This window comes from Lepisosteus oculatus, chromosome 1 (genome assembly GCF_040954835.1).
Source record: "Lepisosteus oculatus isolate fLepOcu1 chromosome 1, fLepOcu1.hap2, whole genome shotgun sequence".
Lineage (NCBI taxonomy): Eukaryota > Metazoa > Chordata > Actinopteri > Semionotiformes > Lepisosteidae > Lepisosteus > Lepisosteus oculatus.
In genome coordinates, this window is record NC_090696.1 from 68905100 (window position 1) to 68927680 (window position 22581).

At 38.0% G+C, this 22581-nt stretch overlaps 1 protein-coding gene across 2 annotated transcripts in view; it reads left to right on the top strand.

Moving 5' to 3' along the window:
* Positions 1-22581, top strand: part of LOC102699014 (ankyrin-2) — an 88596-nt gene that overhangs the window by 12068 nt on the left and 53947 nt on the right. For both annotated transcript variants that reach the window (XM_069191937.1, XM_069191944.1), the window contains exons 3-18: positions 972-1070; positions 2937-3035; positions 3826-3924; positions 5880-6065; positions 7382-7405; positions 10390-10488; positions 11313-11411; positions 12416-12514; positions 14429-14626; positions 15001-15099; positions 15205-15303; positions 16633-16731; positions 17609-17806; positions 18518-18616; positions 19941-20039; positions 22352-22549. In XM_069191937.1, coding sequence (XP_069048038.1) covers positions 972-1070; positions 2937-3035; positions 3826-3924; positions 5880-6065; positions 7382-7405; positions 10390-10488; positions 11313-11411; positions 12416-12514; positions 14429-14626; positions 15001-15099; positions 15205-15303; positions 16633-16731; positions 17609-17806; positions 18518-18616; positions 19941-20039; positions 22352-22549 — 1893 coding nt within the window. The remainder of the gene's footprint in view (positions 1-971; positions 1071-2936; positions 3036-3825; positions 3925-5879; positions 6066-7381; positions 7406-10389; positions 10489-11312; positions 11412-12415; positions 12515-14428; positions 14627-15000; positions 15100-15204; positions 15304-16632; positions 16732-17608; positions 17807-18517; positions 18617-19940; positions 20040-22351; positions 22550-22581) is intronic.

Genomic DNA, 22581 nt, shown 5'->3' on the forward strand with positions numbered 1-22581 from the left:
GGTGCCATCAATGTGTGGGGGTCACTTAAACTGATCATCTAATCCTCCTGATGGCCAAGCACTGTAGCACAGCAGCTGCTCTAAGGAGGATAATAAAAATTATAATCTTGCAACTGGGGCTTCAACCTATTTACCATTCACACATGCTCTCAATCCAGAATCCTCTGTGCCTTTTTTGCGCCTTTCCAGGATGTGAGCTCACATGTACTTCACTCTATGAGAGATTGCAACTACAGTCCCCAGTTTGTGATGTATTGGCCACCCTATCTCTCACAGAAAGAACATCAGGTGAAAATAATGACCTAATCGTCAACCAGTAACAAAAACACTGTGGTTATCTTTGCAATGAAAGGTAACAAAGTAGCAATGTTTATAATGTTTTAACTGAGTTTGTAGATACAGCCACAACCTTTGAAGTGGATATGGCTGTATTTGTCCTACATGTACTGTAGCGTCTTTTAATTTTCACTTGCGATTTGATGTCTGGTGCAGAGGTGCATAGCATATTTTTTTTCGTGCATCAGTTACATAGGAGAGTGAGTGATCTCATTATTGACTGTATGAGAACATTTATATATGTTAAGATAAGATCACTTTATAGGCCATACAGTATACAATTTCTTGTATTAGGAATTTGTATTTTCACGTACCCCAATTTGCTGTCCATGAGACACACAGACAGGGAGAGAAACTTGGGGTCAGAGCACAAGGTCAACCATTTATACAGCACTCCTGGAGCAGTTGGGGTGAAGGGCCTTGCTCATGGGCTTCCTCTGCCAGCCGCGGGATTCGAACCGGCAACCTTCCAGCCACAGACGCAGATCCTAAGCCACAGAGCCACCACACCGCCCATTATTACATTATTTTACAGATACAGTGATGTTAATATTTCTGTTAATGTTTCTCCCCAACATTCTCCTACTGTATGTGTTCCTGTATTTTTGGCTTACACCTTTGTGCTTCTCTTCCAGAATGGACTCAATGCATTACACCTGGCAGCCAAGGAGGGCCATGTGGACCTGGTTCAGGAGCTGCTAGGCAGAGGCTCAGCAGTTGATTCAGCTACCAAGGTGACCTTTTGAAATATAGCCACCACTTCAAGAAAATACTTTCCCCACTTCGAACAATTTTCTTTGGTGTACACTTTATTCTCCCACGCGGCCATTTTTGACAGATTTTGAGAATACTTGGAATTAGCCACATTGATACGGTATCAGGATTTATTAAGATTCTGGTGTAACAGTTCTCTGTAAGATTTACTATATCTTATACAAGAACACACAACAAACATGTAACAAAACAGGGACAATCCTCTTACCAAACCAAGTGTACTCAGATGTACTGTACCGTATGTTACTTTATTCTCTCGCTGGCCCTTTAAATTATCCAAGACAGACTAGGGTAATGTGAGCTGGTTCTTTCATAATCTGTGTCAGTGAAAACCTTCTTAAAGAATCTCAGCAATCCTAAACTTCTGTCGAAAGAACTACCGCTCCCTTCTATCAGCTCTTGGGCTTCAGTCTCTGTTTCACTATTAAGAGGAGACTTGGCTCGTAAGTGACTCAAAAACATTTTTTTTTTGCCCCTTGTCAGAATATGTGATAGTTTGCTAGCTAAAATAGAGATATTGACCCTGTGGTAAATGCATGTCCCAAATTAAAACTGAAAGGTGACTCATTTCACTCATGTCATGTGAAAAAGATACCCGAGTCGCATTTTGAGGGCCCACGACATCTGAGCAGTGGATAAGTAGTTAACAAATCTCTATATCTCAGTGTCTCATCGATCAGCTTTGCTTAACCACAGTGTCTTAACCTACAGTGTCTCTTCTGAAACATAACATTAAATGTACAGTACTACACAAGTTTAGAATATTGCTGTTAATGAGTAAAAACAGTTACAAAAGGTGGTTGTTAGTGGTAACAGACCTTGAACAGAGGTTACAAGTTCTGAGCCAAAATCTTCATGTGGGGTAAAGCGGACATATTACCTTGCTCGGGATTCTCTAACAAGCGGGACAATCTTTATTATTTCATTAAAAAAATTGTTTGAGTCAGGACTGACTTTAATTTTCTATGCTTTGTTTAGGGGAGAAATAAACAGACAAGAGCTTAAAAAGGCTTATTTAATAACTTTTTAAATGCAGCTAACATACAGTTTACTAATGTTACTAATATTGTACAGTATACTAATGTTGAAGGCACAAAGCACAGATACTGTACTAATATTCACAGGTCAGTAGTTACATCTGGAGTCATCAGAACTTACCATCTTATATAAGGCCTCCTCCACAATATCCATAACATTCACCACCCCCATAAATAGACATAAATCTTCATGAAGTTAGATAAGAATACTTAAAAAAAACATCTAAACCTTCACAGGTGACCCTTCCCTCTAAACCGATGCTAAATAACAGACATCCTTTGATTCCTAACTAAAAGGCATCCAAATACATGACAGTGACAAATGCTGTCTGGCAAATTTAAAATGGAAGCTTAAATCATTCTACCAGTATGAAAACTATAGTCCATTTCCCCTAATTCAGTTTAAAACTCTTCACTGCCTAATACCTGATAGGTTTCATTTAATCAGGGAGGAATCTAGTGTTGAAAACAGCTACAGACTACAGACTGTATACTCTCTTGCTTTCCTGGTGTGTTTTCTTACTCAAGCTATACAATATGTTATCTTTTTCTACATAGCCCATGATCACTTGTGTTGATGGTCATTTTATTGTCAGCCCAATCAGTGGTCCACCCATCTCTTCTCCACTCAGATTTCGACCGTGTATCTGCCTGTGCAAGAAGTGCAAACAACTCAATATTTCTTTTATCTAGCAATTTCTGGTGCCTGGAGATGGAAGGACTGATTAATGAAAGATTTGTTTTTTAAACAGCAAGCTATAATAGTTTTTTTCCTGTTTTGTGTGACAGAAAGGAAACACTGCCCTCCATATTGCATCCTTGGCAGGACAAGGAGAAGTTGTCAAAATTCTGGTGAAGCATGGGGCCGATGTCAATACACAGTCTCAGGTGAGTCTCAGGGGTACATTCTTGGCTCCGATGCACTTGTTTTGCAAAATCACAACCTCTAGAAAAGTTGACTGATTCATTATTTTAGAAGTACTGTCATAATTGAAGATATGTATTAGAAGAAATAAAGTGGATGGGAAGTACAAGTAAAACTAAGAACTTAACAAAGAAGCTACACTGGGTGATATACTTAGAAAATTACAAAATTACATAACTAAGTAAGGAAGCAAAAACACATGAGCCTGATGGAACAAATGACCTCCTTACGTTTGTAAACCTAGCGTTTGAAGTGTTAAAAATAATTTTGAAAGTTTTGTAAATACCTTAGTAAAAGGAAGGTGACGAAATCTCTCACTGAAATGGACAAAATCTTCAAAAGTACTTTACAGGCAAACCAGTGTCACTACTTATATTATGTTTGTTTAATTTGATAGAAGATATACTGAGGTGTGTAGACCAATATTAATAATCCGCCCTAGATTAGTGGCAGAATCCAGGAGAAATGAATCACTGCTCTCATCTCAGCAGTTGTAAAGCAGAATCATCTCAGTGTGTTTTGCAAGGGTTTATATTTTGGAACTCATGAATAAAGTGTGCATTGTTAATGATGATTTCCCTTTACACTTCTTTTAGATCATAAGAGTTTCAAATTTTCTGTACGCATGACTTTACATGCACCAGATCTTATGCTATTGTCTGGCATTTGCTGATCGTTTTAAATTGTTGCTTTAATGTTACCTAAACGTACTCAGTACTGATCACTAGGGGATCCAATCTGTTCTGTTTGCAGAATGGCTTCACTCCTCTGTACATGGCAGCCCAGGAGAATCACCTGGATGTTGTTCGGTACCTGCTTGAAAACGGAGGGAACCAGAGCACTGCCACAGAGGTTTGTGTGATTCAAAGCGCTGCATGAAGTTTCCCTAGACCTCACACATGCAGGTTAACTTTCAAGCCTTTCAGCTCAAGCACAGAATTTGACTAACCTTTTCTATATGATAAGTAAACTGTAGCCAAATGTGTTTAAGGGAAAACAAACTGTTACTGTTTTCCATTCCTGCATTATCTTTTTTGCTGTTAAATGAAGTAAATGTTGCTGCAGAGAAAGCATTGAAAATGACCTGTGTGGTGAGGTGTAAGAGCAAATCTTTCATTTAGAATTGCCACTTATAGGTTTCAGGTGAAAACACATATTTTATAGTGCAAAAATTATAAAACTGCACTGTGTTTTATCATACAGAACAATATGTTGTTGGAAGCTTCAAGATTTGTTTTATAATATGTGGTCCTTGAAGTCCGTTATTGAAAAGCAGAATACACGTGTTGCTTTAAAAAAAATAAAATTACTTTTATTCAGTTCTGAAACAGAGAAACCAAACTCAAATTGTATTTCTAAAGAGGCACTTTTTTAACTGAACAAAATAGTGCATCGTTTGACCCGTGATGACTTGAAGTGATGGATATGAGCTAGTATTCTGTCTGGCAGTGAAAAAAAAAAGTGCCACCAGCTCTAATTTAGTCTCAGATTTCACGGACTGTACTAAATCAGGAAATCAATGATGAGCAAATCAGTGGAGACTAAAATAAAAACATTTGTTCAGCCGTCAAAGAACTGTACAGGTTCTAGCTGCGTGCAAGTGAAATGGATGACTGAAAAAGGATACATACAGCAGTTTGCTTTCAGTTAAATCCTTCGTAAAACTTGGAGTCATGAATTTGGCGTGAAACATACTATTACAGTCCATAAGAAGATACATGCTTACATCCCTTAATTAATTAATTAATTAATTAATGTAATAAATCACACTTACTGTACATGAGAAAACGTTACAGCATTCTGCTGATTGAAAATATTATAACTCCATAGTCTTTATTTCCCCTCAAGCCATGGTCTGATGGTTTATTTTTACAGCAGCACAAGAGCTAAAAAGTGCATTGACACTCAAAATGTGGGCTGCGTTATAGCCCTGATACATGTTTTTTATTACACTGCACAATGCACCAAAACCAGTACTACAAGAACATGACGCAACCAATCCACAACAGAGGAATTAATATTTAAAGCTGCACATTTTCACTGAGCGCCATTAATTCTGAAAGCCGATTAGCGTTGGTTCATTACTGATTATAGACCCATGAAAATCAAATGGACACAGTCATATATTCTCGTGTTTTTTTTCAATCTTATCTCAAGTCAGATGGAAATCTTCTCCTTATTGTTAACAATAATTAGCACTAACCAGGGCCTGTGGATTCAGTGCCCAAATTGGTGGCAGAACATCATTCTCCTAGTTACAAGAAGTAAATGCATATCATTCCCTTTAATAAAAGCAGTTCTTGGAAGTAGCTACCACCCTGATACAATGATGTGAGCATCAACCTGGCCCAGGACTAAAGATTACTTCATGGCCTCCTCCACTCCCTCCCTTTAAGGGGATGAGGTGGATTATGCTCTTTCCTTCCTCCATAAAAATAACTGAACCCTTAGTTATTTTTTTCTCACGTAAAGCATTATCCACCACACAATCACAGATGCCCAGCAAAAAGAAAACAAATAAGGAAGGCAAAGAAGAAAACCCCCCTAAACACCTCTCACACTTCTGTGTCATTGGTTCCAATGTGATACGATCATTGTAATCCCAACGACACCCTTTTCCTTTGTCTTAACAAATTCTTATTTGAGGGGCGAAGGGCAAATGCTGTTGACCAGTGATGTTCTGAGGCAGGTGGGCTGGCCAGTCTGTGTGTTGGCGCGCGCTGAGGCCTGCTTTCCTGCCCCCGGTCCTTGCTGCTCGGGCGGAGCTCTGCAAGGCTTGTGCCTAATGGCCGTGTGTAAATGTTTAGGATGGCTTCACCCCGCTGGCGATCGCGCTGCAGCAGGGCCACAATCAGGTGGTGTCCCTCCTCCTGGAGAATGACACCAAGGGAAAGGTGAGGCTGCCTGCCTTGCACATTGCTGCTCGCAAAGACGACACCAAGTCTGCTGCCCTGCTTTTGCAGAACGACCACAACGCCGATGTCCAGTCCAAGGTGAGTTCAAATTGAGAGCAGCCCCTCATCCCCACCCCCCTGAAGCACCTACCGCCTGCTGTACCCTTTATTACTGCCTTGGTTGGTCATTTGAGCAGTGGGAATTCGCCCTTAACCACTATCCACTAGGTCTTTACACTGTGTGTGTATCTTCCAAGCAACCCTTTCAAGGGCTGTGGCGTTTTTTAAATACAAGCAGGTCTTTATGAATTATTAGCTGTCCGAATGATGCTTAGTTTGGCATGACGTAGAAGTAGAAGCCTCTTCAGTTCTGCTTTCTAGTAATGTGAAATGGCCTCAAACTAATAATGTATCGATTATTTTGGGCATTAATATTAATTAGCTCTTGCTGTCTCTCAGTGCTGAGGTAAATATAGCTGTTTTTAAGAGGCTTCAAATTTCATAATTTGCATATATAAAGTCAAAGTTAGCAGCCAGAGATAACTGTTTCACACTTATTAAGATTCACCAGTGTGACATTACTTAACTGTGCCCATTTAAATGGTTTACTATGTATCTTTATATACTGTAGATGTATGTCTGTCACTGGTCAAAGTCAGCTGTGCCACACTGAGGAGATGTAATGAATAGTGAAACAGCTGCAGCCGCCTTTGACTTTTTATGTGCAAAAAGGCAGAAAAAAAGTTTGTTTTTTTCCTGTAGCTTTGTGATTGGACATGAGCTAATTAATATTCAAGCCATAATGCATTGTCATCTGTCTAAACTAAAAAAAACAGCTTTTATTACTTTGTTTTTCCATCCATATAAAATTTATCTAACTCCATTACCACACGGTAGCGTGGAAGAGTGGGCTGGCTGAACTGTGGGATATTGCACGCACCCAGTTTGTATTATCAGAGTATGGGGTGTGACTAGTGTGGAGTTCTCTCAGAACCTTCCCTCTATTATTAAAGTAGTCATTTTTTTTGTCACTCTATTATTGATAAACATTTTTTCAACTAAATTAAAACAACTTCACCATAATGTAGATGGTGCATAATATCAGTCCACTGATATTAAGATCAGTTATCTGATTTCATTATAATCTCTGTGGATAATTGTATTTATATATCGTAACTAAATCATGCATATATGTCATGTTTTTTTCCCTTCTAAGCTTTTATCACATTTGAAGCCTTTTCTTTCTCATGCACTGTATGCATAAGATAATGGTGATAACTTTCAAGTCACAGAAGTGGAAAATTTCCAAAGATAACACCACTCTACTGACACCACTGGAATGCCAGTGATGAGCCACTGCATTAATTTCTGTGTGTGATAACAAAATCTTCCCTTCCTTACTGTTGCTGCTCCAGATGATGGTTAATAGGACAACCGAGGTATATATAACAATATATTAATATATATAGAACGTGTTTGCCATAGAGAGTTTTTATTTAGGTATGCTAGGAACACTTTTTTTTTCAATTTTTCAGTGTTGCATGCTGTGCTTTTAGAATATGTCAGCAATTGTGTTTTTTGTTTTACATGCATGGCTGCTATTACTAGTTCTTTTCCCAGAACCTATACCCACCTGTTCTTTGTAAAATAGGCATTTTTTCTTCCTTTAAATTTTTTTTAGATTTTAAATACTGCAAATAGAGTTGGGTTTCTGGAGTTTTGTTGATGTTACAGATCATGCTCTGACTTACAGTATGTGCAGTTCAATGAAAAACATTATTTGAATAACAACATACCATGAAAACCCACTATTTTAAAGGCGAATCTGCAATCTTATTTCGATTAATGAAATAAATATTAGAAATATTTGCAGGTTGTGCTCAAGGCGATTTCATTGCCTTGCTCATTTTGCCAAAATTCTCCTTCGCATGCCACTAAATTTGTTTAATAATACTGTACAGTAGAGGTATTTCAGTCAAATAATAAACGAATCCTTTTTTATCACATTACTTATGATTTCAAAGAAAAAGAAATGAACATTTCCTAATTTGTGACACAACATACAAACATGCATTTGCTAAAACTTCAAACATCATTATTAATTTTGAGTTTGCAATGCATTGATCCAGAAGGTACTATTACAGAACATAAAGTAGCAGTGAAATGCATTTTTTGCCTACTGTATATACAGTAAATACTAATAGACTTAGTACACATTATGGCAGTGTTGCTACCTGCAGTGCTGGGATCTATAGCCCTGGGCCTGGAGAGCCCTGATGTCGGCAGTCATTTTGAATCATCTGTGTTTCTAAAGATTAGGAACACTTTACTGGACATGTTAAGGAACACGTTATTAACCAATTAACAGCTGGCCATAAGACCTAGTGGACAGCGGCTCTGCAGGATCATGGGTAGGGACTCTGTATAGAGATAAAATCCATGTTCAAAATGAAGGGACCCAAGTGGTACCACATAGACTGAAGAGGATGGGCGGGTATCTCATTTTAACAGTATACTTATCTCAAAAAAATATATCTCTTAATAAATCTTAATAACAATTAATCCCAGCAGAACATCAGACCTGGATGATGCACTTGCCAAAACTCAGTTTAAAATATTTAGTCCGTCATGGTGAGCATTCATTCACTCAGACTCAGGCATGAAAAGGGCCAGTCTCGATGTACAGTAAAAGAAATAAAGCACTGTGGACATGGGTGCAGAATCATGCACTTCAATAGGAATTAGTTGACAGCCAGAATGATGCTGACAATGCTAATCAGCATTGCAGACCTGGAAGCTAATCGCAAGGTAAAGTCAAGGACACCAAATAACCATTTAATCAATTTTAATCACTGCTACTTGAGTGAATTCATTCTCTCTTCATGTATCATGTATACAGAAGTGGTGGTTCATGTTGTATTGTATATACTGTGCTTGGAATAAAATACTATACAGCACTTGCAAGTGAATATGATTGCAGTGGACACTAATGCAGACTGTGAATTCGGGTATTTATTCTAGAGTGTGATGAGGAGGAAAATTGGGGAACATTAATGAGTGTGTAAACCAGGTCCAAATGTTGTATGATGTGTACATTCTTATAAAAAAACAGAAAATCTATGCACGGCATCTGTATTACTGGTACAATGCAGGAATACCCTAAACACATAATAGCACAGATGCCTGCACACAGAAAATTAAGTTTTGTTTATTGGAGATATGGTATTTTGAGATAAATACGTTATAATGACATGCACTCCAGACTAGTTTTACTCTATTATGGCACTTCCATAAATAATAGAACAATGTGCATAGAAATACAAATAAAAAACAAATATTAATTTGCCAGCTGTTCTAAAGTGGTATGACATCTCTAATTAGACAAATACATATGTTTGCATCAATAAAACTAATGGAAACAAAACATAACCTTTATACTTTATCACCTGAATGCAAAATAAAACATCTTTCTCTAAATGCTGGTATAGGTATTTTATTCTTTTTAACTAAATGTCTCTGCGTTAAATCTTTTCTGCTGTGAATGTAATCTAACAATGTTTCTCAATAAGTAGCAGTGTTATTAAATATCTGTATGACTTGCAAAAGCTGTTCATAAGAATACAGAAGGCAGTATGGGTCATCTATGAAAGGTACAGTAAATACCAGGTTAATATTAATAGTTTTAAGAATTATTCATAGATTGGACTGTATTATTTAACACTGTAAATGCAAATGTATCTGAATCAGATGTTTTTAGTACTCTTAAAGCATTTTGAGAAGAGACTGACAGCCTGACAGCATGTGTCCAGAATTTCTGTTGCATCATTGCCAGCATTAAATGTATAATTTTTTACCATTTCATAGTCACGATAATCTTCACAATTTTGTAAATAATGTTTTCATATTAAATCGGACCATGTCTAACAGAATGGAAAGGTAAGGCAAGCATTTCAAGTACTAAATTGCTCTGCAATATAAGTTTTCATATCCCTAACTTAATACATGATATGACGTATGGTGGCATAGTGCACTTATGTTTTGATTAAATGGTTAATTGGTTAATTTTAATTTCTTTTTTCCTTCTCCTGTATTTGTATTAACAAACCCTTGTGTATCCTTTCTGTAGATATTAGCTATTCATCAGTTCATTTTTTGTTTTTTTTATTCCATCATTACAGTACGTGTACAGACTGGATGTGTTTATTTTTCTAGGTTTACAGTGTGTTGCATGGGAGCGTTTATGTATGCGTTTGATTTCTAAACTCCTGGGTTTTCTCAGTTTTTCTTTTGAGAAGATTTTTGTTTTGGTTTTTATCCCGTGATGGTACATGTGATTGCTAAATTGCTGCATGAGGGGGAAAAGTGATTTTGAGTGGGAGTTTTCTGGAGCCAGCGCTAACAGGCTTTCCTCTTTGTTTTACAGAGTGGATTCACCCCCTTGCACATTGCGGCCCACTATGGGAATGTCAATGTTGCTACTCTTCTCCTGAACCGTGGAGCTGCAGTCGACTTCACGGCCAGGGTATGTCTCCGCCAACCTTGTGTGCCGTGTCCTTGAGCAGACGCCATACTCGGGCCTTGAGGGCATCAAACAGGGAAATTAACGAACGCGTCCATGAAGGAAAATGGCGTTTCAGGTTAAACTGTCAGTGGATAGTTCTTGGACAGTTTTACCTTGTGCTTGAAAAAAAAAAGAATTGTAGTTATTATGACTTTGAGAGCAGTCATTTAGAAAGCTCAAACTGGAAATCAGGTCGCTTTTAAGAAGTGGTCTTCTATTTGTCTGATCGAAAACATTTTCAATTTGTCATGTCCACTAACTCTGCAGGTGCCGGGATTTAGAACTAAAAAAATTATTATTTGCACACCAATTTAATACTAATTAATCTTAATACAGGGGAACACTGGTATTATGCCTGTACTCTAATTTTAATATAATTTAAATATGTATTTTTCTGAAGTACTTATATGGAGCTAAGCATATTAAAGAATAGTAATCAGTGTGCCATTTGTTGGAAGTTATGAAACATGAAAACCAGAAAAGAAATACAATTAAGGATGGCCTCTGACAACAACTCTTTTATTGCCCCGATCTGCTGTGAAATGCTTTTGGATTACACTTTAGGTTGGACAGGAGCCACACCTTGACATTTGCAAGGCACAACATCAATAATAACGATAACAATAATAATAACGTTCTTGGGCAGAAAGATGTCCACAGTATTATACTAGGCCAACGATGTAGATGCGTTGTGGTCTAATAGAGTCATCTTCTGAGCAGGTGACATTTTCTAAAATGTGCCTCTTGACCCTGCTGTGGAGAGACAGAGACTGTTTGTCTTGTAGAATGGCATCACACCCCTGCATGTTGCTTCCAAACGAGGGAACACTAACATGGTGCGTCTTCTTCTGGACCGAGGGGCGCAGATTGATGCCAAAACCCGGGTGAGTCTCCATTTCCTCTACAACAACAGTAATGAAATATAAGGAGAGTGAATTTTGTATTTCTTTTATTTTCCTCTGAAGTGTTATGTAATGTATTAGGACTATAATGTCTTCAGATATAGCAGAAAGGTGCATAATAATAATAATTCCTTAAACTTATATAGTGCTTTTCTGGACACTCGACTCAAAGCGTTTTACAGGTAATGGGGACTCCCCTCCAACACCACCAGTGTGATGATGCGACGGTAGCCATAGTGCGCCAGAACGCTCACCACACACCAGCTATCAGTGGGGAGTAGAACAGAATAATGAAGTCAATTCATAGATGGGGATTATTAGGAGGCCTTGGTTGGTAAGGGCCAATGGGAAATTTAGCAACAACTGTTAAGAAACCTCAACATGTCATGGTTTCTTTAGCCTTAGACAAAATTTCACGGAGAGCTATTAAAAGACTTTGAAAGAAAGGTGGAAACAAAATCATCAGTGCAGATGTGAAAGTACTAATACAGTAGAATCAGACCTGAATAGTTTCCGATAATGGCCATAAGTGTGGAATTCCTAATGTAAGATTCAGGCACTGATGACAAAAAGTAGATTTCAACGTTTGCCTCTATTTAGACTCATAGTCAGAATAGCACACAACTCTCATGCAGGGAGGTCATCTCCATAAAATAGTCTTCATTGCTTTACATTTTAGTGATGGTAATACTGTATATTTTATTCCTTCTCTTTGATCCACCACAACAGATGTGTTAATCACCTTCCCTAAACTTAATTGAATAGTCACTGTCAGGCTCGACTGCTGCACCTTAGTGATTGTGCTATGCAAGTCCCAGATATGAAATTATTTGTTTCATAACATTCTGTGTAGCAACAAATCCAGGCACATGTGGCTCCATGGCAAATGGCAGATAATTACCGTAGGCTTAAGCTTTAGCCTCTATATAATTCATCTATATTTGTTGAATTGTGCTTGGGATGTTTTTTCTTTTCTTGTGCTACAGGATGGACTCACACCTCTGCACTGTGCTGCTCGAAGTGGGCATGACCCCGCTGTGGAGCTGCTTTTGGAAAGAGGAGCACCTATGCTGGCAAGGACAAAGGTATCCTGTACATAGAGACTTCTTACAGTTTCTGCCTCTGTAAATGAATGGCTCCTGAAATCCTCTGCTTCTTCTGGGGGATTTAGGATTACACACAACTGTCACGTCCTCTGCAGCCAGAGGGCGCTCCTTCTCTGTCCTGTCCCTAGTTTCCGGTCTGCTGTCCTTCCTGTCCCTCTCTTTCCCTTGGGCTATATATTTCCGGGTCTTGCACTCTGTCCTTGCTCAGCATTGACGTTCGGATGTCCTGAGACCCGCCTATCACCAGGGCGCCCCACGTCCGCTCCCTGAGGGCATAGGTTTCTATACGGCATTCCTGAACTCTTTGCACTAATGAGCCCGGGCCTTTTTCCCGTCTCGCCGCTACGCATATGGGTCTTTTTCCGCTCTCCTGCTCCCCACGGTAAGTCCTTTTGGACGTCCGTGACAACAACGTGCAGGTTTTTTTTTATTATGCTCCACAGGTCTGTATTTTTCAGTTTATTGTCTGAGGATGAACTTTCAGCAAACCATTTTAATGATTTTCTCATTGTTTGTTCTTACAGAATATGATCTCTTGTTAAGTCCTGAGAAAGCTCTGTGAAGTACTGCTGCATGCGTGAATCATGCAGTTCTGAATTCCCATTTAAAGCCAGATGGAAATCACTGTACATTCTCTATGTTTGAATCAGAATCACTAAAAATGAATCTGGTAAATTTAGTCAAGGCAAGCAACCACAGCCAAAATCCAAAACAGGCCTAGCGAAATAATTTGCATATTAACATTTATTCATAATTCATGACAATTGTTATGTTCTTCTGTTCTTGGACTCTTAAATGCTCATGTTTCATATAACTCCTATTTTAAGGGGCAAATCTTAATATTATTAATGTTAAAATAATCACAAATACTTGTACTATGTACTGTATGTCATGTTGATTCAATGTTAGATAGGATATAGTATAAACTGTATAATATACATACTGTATACGGTAGACAGTGTTGTATGCTCTCTAATGTCTAAAACACCCAGAGCTTTTCAAAGAAACTTCTGTGTGACAGTTCATTCCTTCCATATAAACCATAAAAAGTATATTGATATTGAAGTACTTTAAGAAGCACACATTCTTAATTTTCACGTCTTATATGTTTAATAAAGTATCTGTAATTAACATTTTTATCACAAGAATTGTGAATATACCATACTAGAATGTAGATTAATGTTATTTATTCTTCAGTGTGATACAACAATAACGAAGGAACGTTATACAGTAGCTGTATGTTACTTAAATCAGAAATAAGAGCAGCAGGATCTGATACTCATATGTTTGTCTTACGTGTTTCCCAACCCTATCCCCATGGAAATGTCAGACAAAAAGGAAAGATGTGTTTGTATATGTGTATATATGATTTTTTTAATAACTTAGATGTTATTAAACATATCAGTGACAATGCATATGAGTAAGCAGTAACAACTGTTAAGAAACCTCTCTCATAGAAATAAAAAACACTGAAACTTCTACAACGTGACATTTTTCTCTTTGGTTTAGGAAGCTTCTAATATACTGAACAATGATGAGAAATACATCCAGTAATAAAGTAACTGTTACAAAGTACAGGTATTGTTTTTGAATGAATATTGCTGTAAAGAGTGTTAAATTAAAAAGGCAGTGAACTCATCCTTAAGCTCTGTGGAATTTTACCTTCACATATTACATTAGGTCACTAGTAAAGCGGAGAAAACACAGTTTTTTTTTTCTTTTACATAAAATTCTTGGTAAACAAAGCTGACAATGCTCTAAAAGTCGCCTTCCAGTCCCAGCTTGTGCAGTTATTGGGTATTTCATCCTGGCCTGTAATTTGTTTAGCACTGCGACTGATCTAGAGAGGTGTAAGGATCGTCTTTTTTTAAAACCCCGCGTCCTTCCCCACAGAACGGTCTGTCTCCTCTGCACATGTCTGCCCAAGGCGACCACGTTGAGTGTGTCAAACACCTGCTGCAGCACAAGGCCCCCGTCGATGACGTCACCCTGGACTACTTGACGGCTCTCCATGTTGCGGCTCACTGTGGCCACTACCGCGTCACCAAACTGCTTCTGGACAAGAGGGCCAACCCCAATGCTCGAGCTCTGGTATGTCTCCCCATCATATTTCTTCCACAGACACCTTCAAGACCAGTTACTGCCTAATTAGCACCAGGAAGACAGAAGAAGAACCTATTCATTAGGAAGATACCTCAGCTTGTTTGTCGGGAAGTAAGAACACTTTGAAAGTGTCATTACTCTGTGGATTTGTATCAAGCTTCAGTTACCAAGTTAACTGTCACTTCACACATTATAAAATATGAATTCACGTGTGTTTTCCCTGCTGCACTCCCTTGAAGTAGGGAAGCCCAGAGAACAACGCTGAATTTCTTTGCTCGCGCGTGATATGACAACGGGGCATGCCTGAGTGACTGAGTGACGTGATTGGTGCTTGCTCTTCATTTTTATTGTGTCCCGCGCAGAATGGTTTCACCCCCCTGCACATTGCGTGCAAGAAGAATCGAGTCAAGGTCATGGAGCTACTTGTAAAATACGGGGCATCCATTCAAGCCATAACAGAGGTATAACATTCTGGTAGTTGAAAATATATACAAAAAACTGTTTGAAATGGAGCTTACCTGTGTCAAATACAGCATTATAAAACATCTTTTTTTTTCCCCACTCAGTCTGGCCTTACACCAATACATGTGGCTGCATTCATGGGCCACCTGAACATAGTCCTCCTGCTTCTCCAGAATGGAGCTTCGCCGGATGTCAGCAACATTGTGAGTGCCGCATGAGCTGAACTACTTCTCTTGCGTATAGTGCTGAAATTTTTCAATAGATGTACAACAGACAATAGTTGACACTCCCAACATCATCCAGCCTAAAATAAGCTGCTAAGGAAGATGTACTGTAAGCATACAAGCTGGAATTATCATTCCCTCGTGTTTCTTGTTTTTATCCGCAGTATTCTTTTAAAAAGAGAAGTTTACATATAGATAACAGACATGTAATTAAAAAAACAGGTACATTACTTACTGTGGTTAAAGTATTTATATGTAAATACATGTATTTTCAAAATAACACACATCTACAGGTTGATTACATTGTTAATACACTGAAATTAGTGTACCTGTATTTTCAAGACAAGATGATTATGATACACACTATACAATTAAAGGCTGGAGCCCACAAAACAAAGTCTGATTGGGATGCAGTATTTATATCCTGATTAAGGACTGGGAGGTTGGTTATTTTAATATATTAGGGTCCTTGAGACATTCTGTTTCTGCACTTTGTCAAAATTAATTACAAGTCTTAAGTTTGTCAGGAAACAATACTTCACTGCAAGTCAAGTAGCTGTAATTAAATGTGAATACAAATATTTTTTCCTGCAAAAAACATGAATTGGCAGAACCAGGGTACAATGTTATGTTAACATTTCATTGTTAACATAATACTGAAATTAAATTAAAAAATTATATATGATGAGTAAACAAACAATATTTAAATGAATGAATGTAACCAGAAGCAGCTCTAGAGAATATCAGTCTGCACCCAACCTTTTACAGTAGTTTTCTACTTGTAGTTAGATCTGCCAGTACAATGGCATCATGGCAATCATTACTGAGTAAGCTCAAAAAGCCTGTCTGGTCATGATGGATTAGACAAGACATGTACAGTATGTTTCCTTTTGTTTAGAAGGAACCTTTGCAGATAATTTCCTACTGTATCTTTGTTTACAGTCCAGTGATCACAGGCTATAGATAGAGCACAGTTGTGGACCTTTTTTTAAGAATAGGAAGCAGATTAGAGTTTAAATCTCTATTAAAAAGAGTCTCAGAAGAAAAACACAAATTCATATTAAAAGGCCTATCCAACCGTACATGCTCATTACTCTTATTTTATATCCTGCCCTTGTCTTACTTTATCAATTAAATAATGACTTTTTGTCCATGGTTAAAAGACCTGTGCAAATTCATTTTAACAGAGAAAATAGTTTCCAAAGTTAGCTGAACAAAGTAAAAAGAAAGTTGTAACAGTGGAGCTGTACGAAATGCGCCGACTGTGCTGTGCTGGGGAAAAATAACTTATGGTACCTGCTCTTCCAGCGAGGGGAGACAGCTCTTCACATGGCTGCCCGTGCAGGACAGGTGGAAGTTGTGCGCTGCTTGTTGAGAAACGGCGCGCTCGTGGATGCCAGAGCCAGGGTAAGGCATTGGCATTCGGTTTGTGTCACGTGCTGCGATCATAATAACGTGCTCTCAAGTACAGAGTGATCTGAAACCTGTTGCTTGTGTGTTGTGTTCATCAAAAAATAATAATAGTATGTGGAATCAATTTTTTGTATTCCATTTAAATATTTCGAGTTCTAAAAAGTAAAATTAAACAAGGGGTGAGATACAATACTTTAATAAAGCATATGGATAAACTTTGATTTTTATTCCTCTATCATTTCAAATTCAGATTTATATACTCTTGATTGACAACGCTACAGTGTAAGAACTTCTTTACCCACTGTTTGTGTTTGACTAAAATTTTGTTCAGTAATTGATAACTAAAGACAGGAACAATTTAACTTCAGAACAGATCTGCCGTCTAGAGGCGGTAATAATATTGTGGTGAACTGAAAAACAGTAAATGGAGTCTCTTGACCTCCACAATTAAAAAAAAAAAACATCAATCTGAGAAATTAAGCATGAACATGAAATGCAGTTATGTCTCACAAAGGCGTGCTTTTCTTTTCAAACAAAGTGTTCATTCGTGCCATATAAATGAGCAATTTCCTTTCAGAATGCATAATAAAATACTTTAAATACTTGACTGGTTTGCTCATGAATTAAAGCATTATGACCCTCTCTGACTAGATCTCAATGTACTGTACATGTTTTAAAACTCTTAACTCGTGCATTAGCCCTGACTGCCATCTATCTTATGTGGTGTATTCTGCAGCATTATCATGCTGTATATTTTGGATTCATTCCTCAAGTGTATTTTGAAAAGCTCCTCCTTCTTAGTGGTGCTCCAGTTCAAGTCAGTGACAAGTCAGATTTCCATTCCATTCGATTTAACGAATTGCTTTTCCAGGAGGAGCAGACTCCTCTTCACATTGCATCCCGCCTGGGCAAAACCGAGATTGTGCAGCTGTTGCTGCAGCATATGGCCCACCCTGATGCTGCCACCACAAATGGCTACACTCCTCTCCACATCTCTGCCAGAGAAGGACAGGTTGATGTGGCCTCAGTTCTCCTGGAGGCTGGGGCCTCACATTCCCTTGCCACAAAGGTAAATCCCCCAATTCCCATTTTCTTCAGTGCAGTTTTAGGAAAAATGCTGTATATATCAAGGCCTTCGCCTTTCTTCTGGCATTAGAGGTAATCCTCTAATTCATCCAAAAGTGGCTTGGAAAGCATGAAATATGCTGTATAGCACCCTCTGGTGAGAAAAAAGGCAACTTGTCATCTTCATGTCACTACAGGAAATCCTCTGGCAGAATTGGAAAGCTCCTGTTGTAGAGTGAATAAAGATGTATTCCTGCAGGAGAAATTCCTTGTGTGCAGTGGAACATGAAATAAAGTACTCTTGTCTAACTGGAAAGGTCGTTTTTCACACATTTGTCTCAGTTGACTGGTAGTACCTATTTTGAAAGAAACGTGTATCAAGATCAGTTGACAGCTCTATGGATTTGAGCCATTGAAACGAGTTTGAAATTCAAGACAAATCTAATCGTGTGTCAACATTCGAGAAAAAATATACCTGAAGCACACAGTAAACACAAGGTTTTACATGGCAAGTCTTAGTGCAGTATTTCTACATCATTAGAACAACTGGAATTTGGTTTGCGTTTAAAATGATCTCGATTAAGTAGAGAACACAGTCAAATGGTGTCTCCGTTCCTAATTTGCCAATTTTATTTATTGTAGGAGGCAGAAAAGTAGTCCGGTTCTGTGTTTCCCTTTGATAAGACAATAATTGTCTGCTGTGGATATTTTACAGAAAGGATTCACTCCATTACATGTGGCTGCCAAATATGGAAGCCTGGATGTGGCAAAACTCCTTCTTCAGCGCAGAGCTCCCCCTGACTCTGCTGGCAAGGTAAGCAAGCTGTTCCGCTGATCAGCACCTTTGATAGAGAAAGAGAACCTTCAGGACAACCAGATTCCCCTCGACTACACAGAACCCATTCCTTAGAGTTCTAGAGTGTCAACAGAAGTGACCTTGATGACTCAACCTATAAAAAACTATCCTTTTCAAGTCCATTCAAACACTGTACTTGTGTTTCATAAAGTGAGTATAATTAAAACTAGCAATAATCTTAACACTATACCATAGAGTGAAATGCCCATGGAGTTTAAAGGATTGGTTCAGTCACATTGGTTCAGTAACAAACTACCGTACAATATACTGTATGCAGTTCTTCTGTTATTTAAATTTTCATGAAGAGCCTTGAATCTCATTTACTGTAGAAAGCAGTGCTAAAACTCAAAGCACTAACAGCCATTACCTACAAATGAGAAAGCACTGGTTGATTTATGTCCTTGTTTTGAGATGAGGAATTAAGTTCATAAAGGGACAATCAATGAGATACTGTAACAAAGCACACAGCATATCCATGGTTGAGCATAATCAATTTTCAAAATGGAACCACATCTCCAAAGAATTCTGCCTGCCAGCAAGACAGGCATAAAGCTTTATTCTCAGCTATATACAGAATAGCACAGCTGTGTGACAGAATAAAGGAAGTAGCAAATTATCTCAAGTTGCATTGCTTTGAACTGCTTTATAAATATTTCCTAAAACAGTTGATCTCAAATTATATTGTTTCATACTATAGCTGTCCTTTTCTTAATCCCTGTGTTTGCTACTTTAAGCTTCACTTGAATAATGTGGTAACTCAGTTCCTATGAGTAGTTCTACACAAGATAATCAAAATGTTAATTTCCAAAGTTAAATTTCATTTTTCGAAAGATGTGTCCTCCCATGTGACTGTTTAAGGTTACTAAACAGGTTATGGTTAGTTTTATGTTAAGGTACATCATTTTCGTGAAAACACCTCTGATGTGTGTTTGAGAGTTAATCAATATTTTTTTGTATTGAGGCTATGTTGACAGCCAGAATTCCGGTAAGCACAGTTTTAGTCCAGCTAATTTTTCCTAATTCTTGGATCTTTTTTTATCGTCTTTTTTAATTCGAGTCAATAATATGAACAATAAAATTTCTTCTTCTTTTTCAATTAATAAGGAACCAAAAAATAAACCCACTGCAGCTTGCATATTAAATTAAACATTTAACATTTAATGTGCATTTCCCCCCATAACAAAGCTTAGTTCTTTTTTTGTTTTCTGTTATTATTTGCCTAACTGCAGCTTAAGTCCTGCTAACAGCAATTAATGCATTTGCACTTAAAACCTCCTTACAGAACGGCCTCACCCCTCTTCATGTTGCTGCTCACTATGATAACCAGAAGGTGGCACTCCTGCTACTGGACAAAGGGGCGTCTCCCCATGCAACAGCAAAGGTGAGACTCTGAAACAGGCAAAGAGGACATACCTCGGTCAAAAGCACTTGGTCTTAGGAATCATTTTTATGTTCCACTGAGCAATATACTGACGCACAAAAGAAAGACAACACTCAAGTCTGATGGATTTAAATTCAATGTTTTAAACATGCTGTAGGTACAGTATTAAACAAAATCGCATATTTTATGAAACATAAACATATATAGATTTTCAGACACTTGTAAAACATCACAAAATTACTATCAGGTATGCTAAACATTAATACAATCCTGGCAGCACTGATACTTAGACCGGATCACAGTTGGTCACAGTTGTCTTCTACTGATGGCACCGGCGAGTTGGTCACATGGATGTTCTATGGGACTTTGTCCGGGAAAAAATCAAAACAAGATCTGAACACTATTTTCTTGAAGACATGCCATCACAATTGTAGTACTGTGGTCTCTCATTTTCCTGATGGAAGGACTTCCATATTGGCTTGCAGAACTGGGAAAACCCCTGCTGATTCAAGGACTTTGTCACTATCTCTGAGCCATGAGGGTCTGCCTTCAGTGTGTACCTAAAGTTATGCTAAAAGAGATTACTCCCCGAGAGTTACTCACCCACTCTTTAACATAAAGAGTGATGAGAGTCTCACGGAAGCCATTTTTTTAAGTTTATACCTTGCTTTTCTTCAAGAAACAGCTAGTTTAGGTTTAGATCAATTAATTACTACCAACCAAAAAAACTACAAAAGCTACAGTAAATAGCTTACCCTCATTTGTGATTTTTGTTATATTCTTGTGTCATTCTGTTTATACATGGGTTATTCTCTCCTGGAATATTTATTGTGCAGTAGCCACTGCACCCTCATAACTATACAGATGGATCTGAATGTTGTGGAAGTCCTGGGCTAGTGACCCTCTACTTTCCAGGACATGGCCTGTCTTTTACAGTCAGTGTTCTGGTCTCTCTATACTAGACTGCAGATTATTAAAACAGATCTCTTCTGTGGGGAAAGTATCTCACAAATAGGCAGCCAGGAAATCTTCAATAGCAACCAGGAGATCTTCATTACTCAATGAAAGACATACAGTAGTTGTATTTGTGGCTGTTCTTGTGTTAATTGACATTGTCCTTTTGAATGGCTGTTGTATACAGATTCTTAGTGAGCTCACTTTGACCATTATAACTCAACTCAACTACAAAACACGATGCACCTTGGATTTTTTGTAAATTAAATGACTTGAGCTCATTATTAAGCACCTTGTATACGGAGGTCATTGGCTTTCAGAAGATAAAGTAGGTCTAGTCAATACCTGGGTAGGAGACTTTCAAGGATAAGTTGTTGCTTTTATTAGTGTTAGTGGTATGGTAGACCAATGCTGTAGCTTGACCCTCTTCCCTCTGGAGCAGATTTATCAAACCCATGTGACAGGAGATACCGTGCTATAAGAGGTGCCATCCTTTGGATGAAACAGGTCATGGCCATATTTGTAAGAGTAGGTGTTCCGACCCTGGTGTCCTACAAATTCCACTTTACACTTACCCAGCTTAGCTTATCTTAAGTTCCTCCTAAGTTCAAGTGAGTTACAGTCTTAATTCCCTACCTGATTTGTTTTATAGATTGCTTCTGACACACAGTGGCTGCCATCTGTCATACAGTATATGTGCTACATGTCACAGTGGTATATAGTATAAATGAAAGACATTATTATGACAAACTGATGTAAAATTTTGACTGTTGCATTTTCATTGTACATCAGTATATATTTTACATTTAAAAGTCAAATGAATACATAAAAGGTTTGCAACCCCCTTAGATAAATTTTACTTCCAAAGCTACAGTGTTGCAAAATTCAGAGCAATTACAGCAGCTTAATGATCTAAAATGTCCCATTGAAATGACTTATTACAGTCTTCCACCCACTTATAAAAGACTGGGCCTTTGGAGACTGAAGACTGAAGTTGCAAAAGTTTCTCAGCGTATAATTATTTTTTTACTTTGCACAAGTCATCTGTTTAACAGATTACAAATATATTACCAGTTCATTTAAGGACATTTTTTTCTTGTGAATTATACTGTTTCTTTGCAATCAAAATGCTGTAGTCAGACAATTAATTTAAAGATCAGGATGTGTTATACAGTCCTCGCCCTTTTTCTGGTATTCCAGGTTACTTAAAAAATGAATGAATGGATAATGAAGAGTATTACATTTACATACTTTTAAAATAGTAGCAAGTGTGTTGAAGGGTTTGTTGCATACTATTTTGTAAATAAGGTGTCTGAAGCTCCTTCTCTGGTTTATACGTTTTGCCTCTCAAATCACAGAATGGTTACACTCCACTGCATATTGCTGCCAAGAAGAATCAGATGGACATTGCCTCAACTCTGCTGCAGTATGGGGCAGAGACAAACATCGTGACCAAACAGGGAGTCACCCCTCTACACCTCGCCTCACAGGAAGGACACACTGAAATGGTGACTTTACTGCTGAAGAAAGGGACCAATGTTAATGTGCCTACAAAGGTAAGGGACAAAGGAAAAACCATCCATACCCA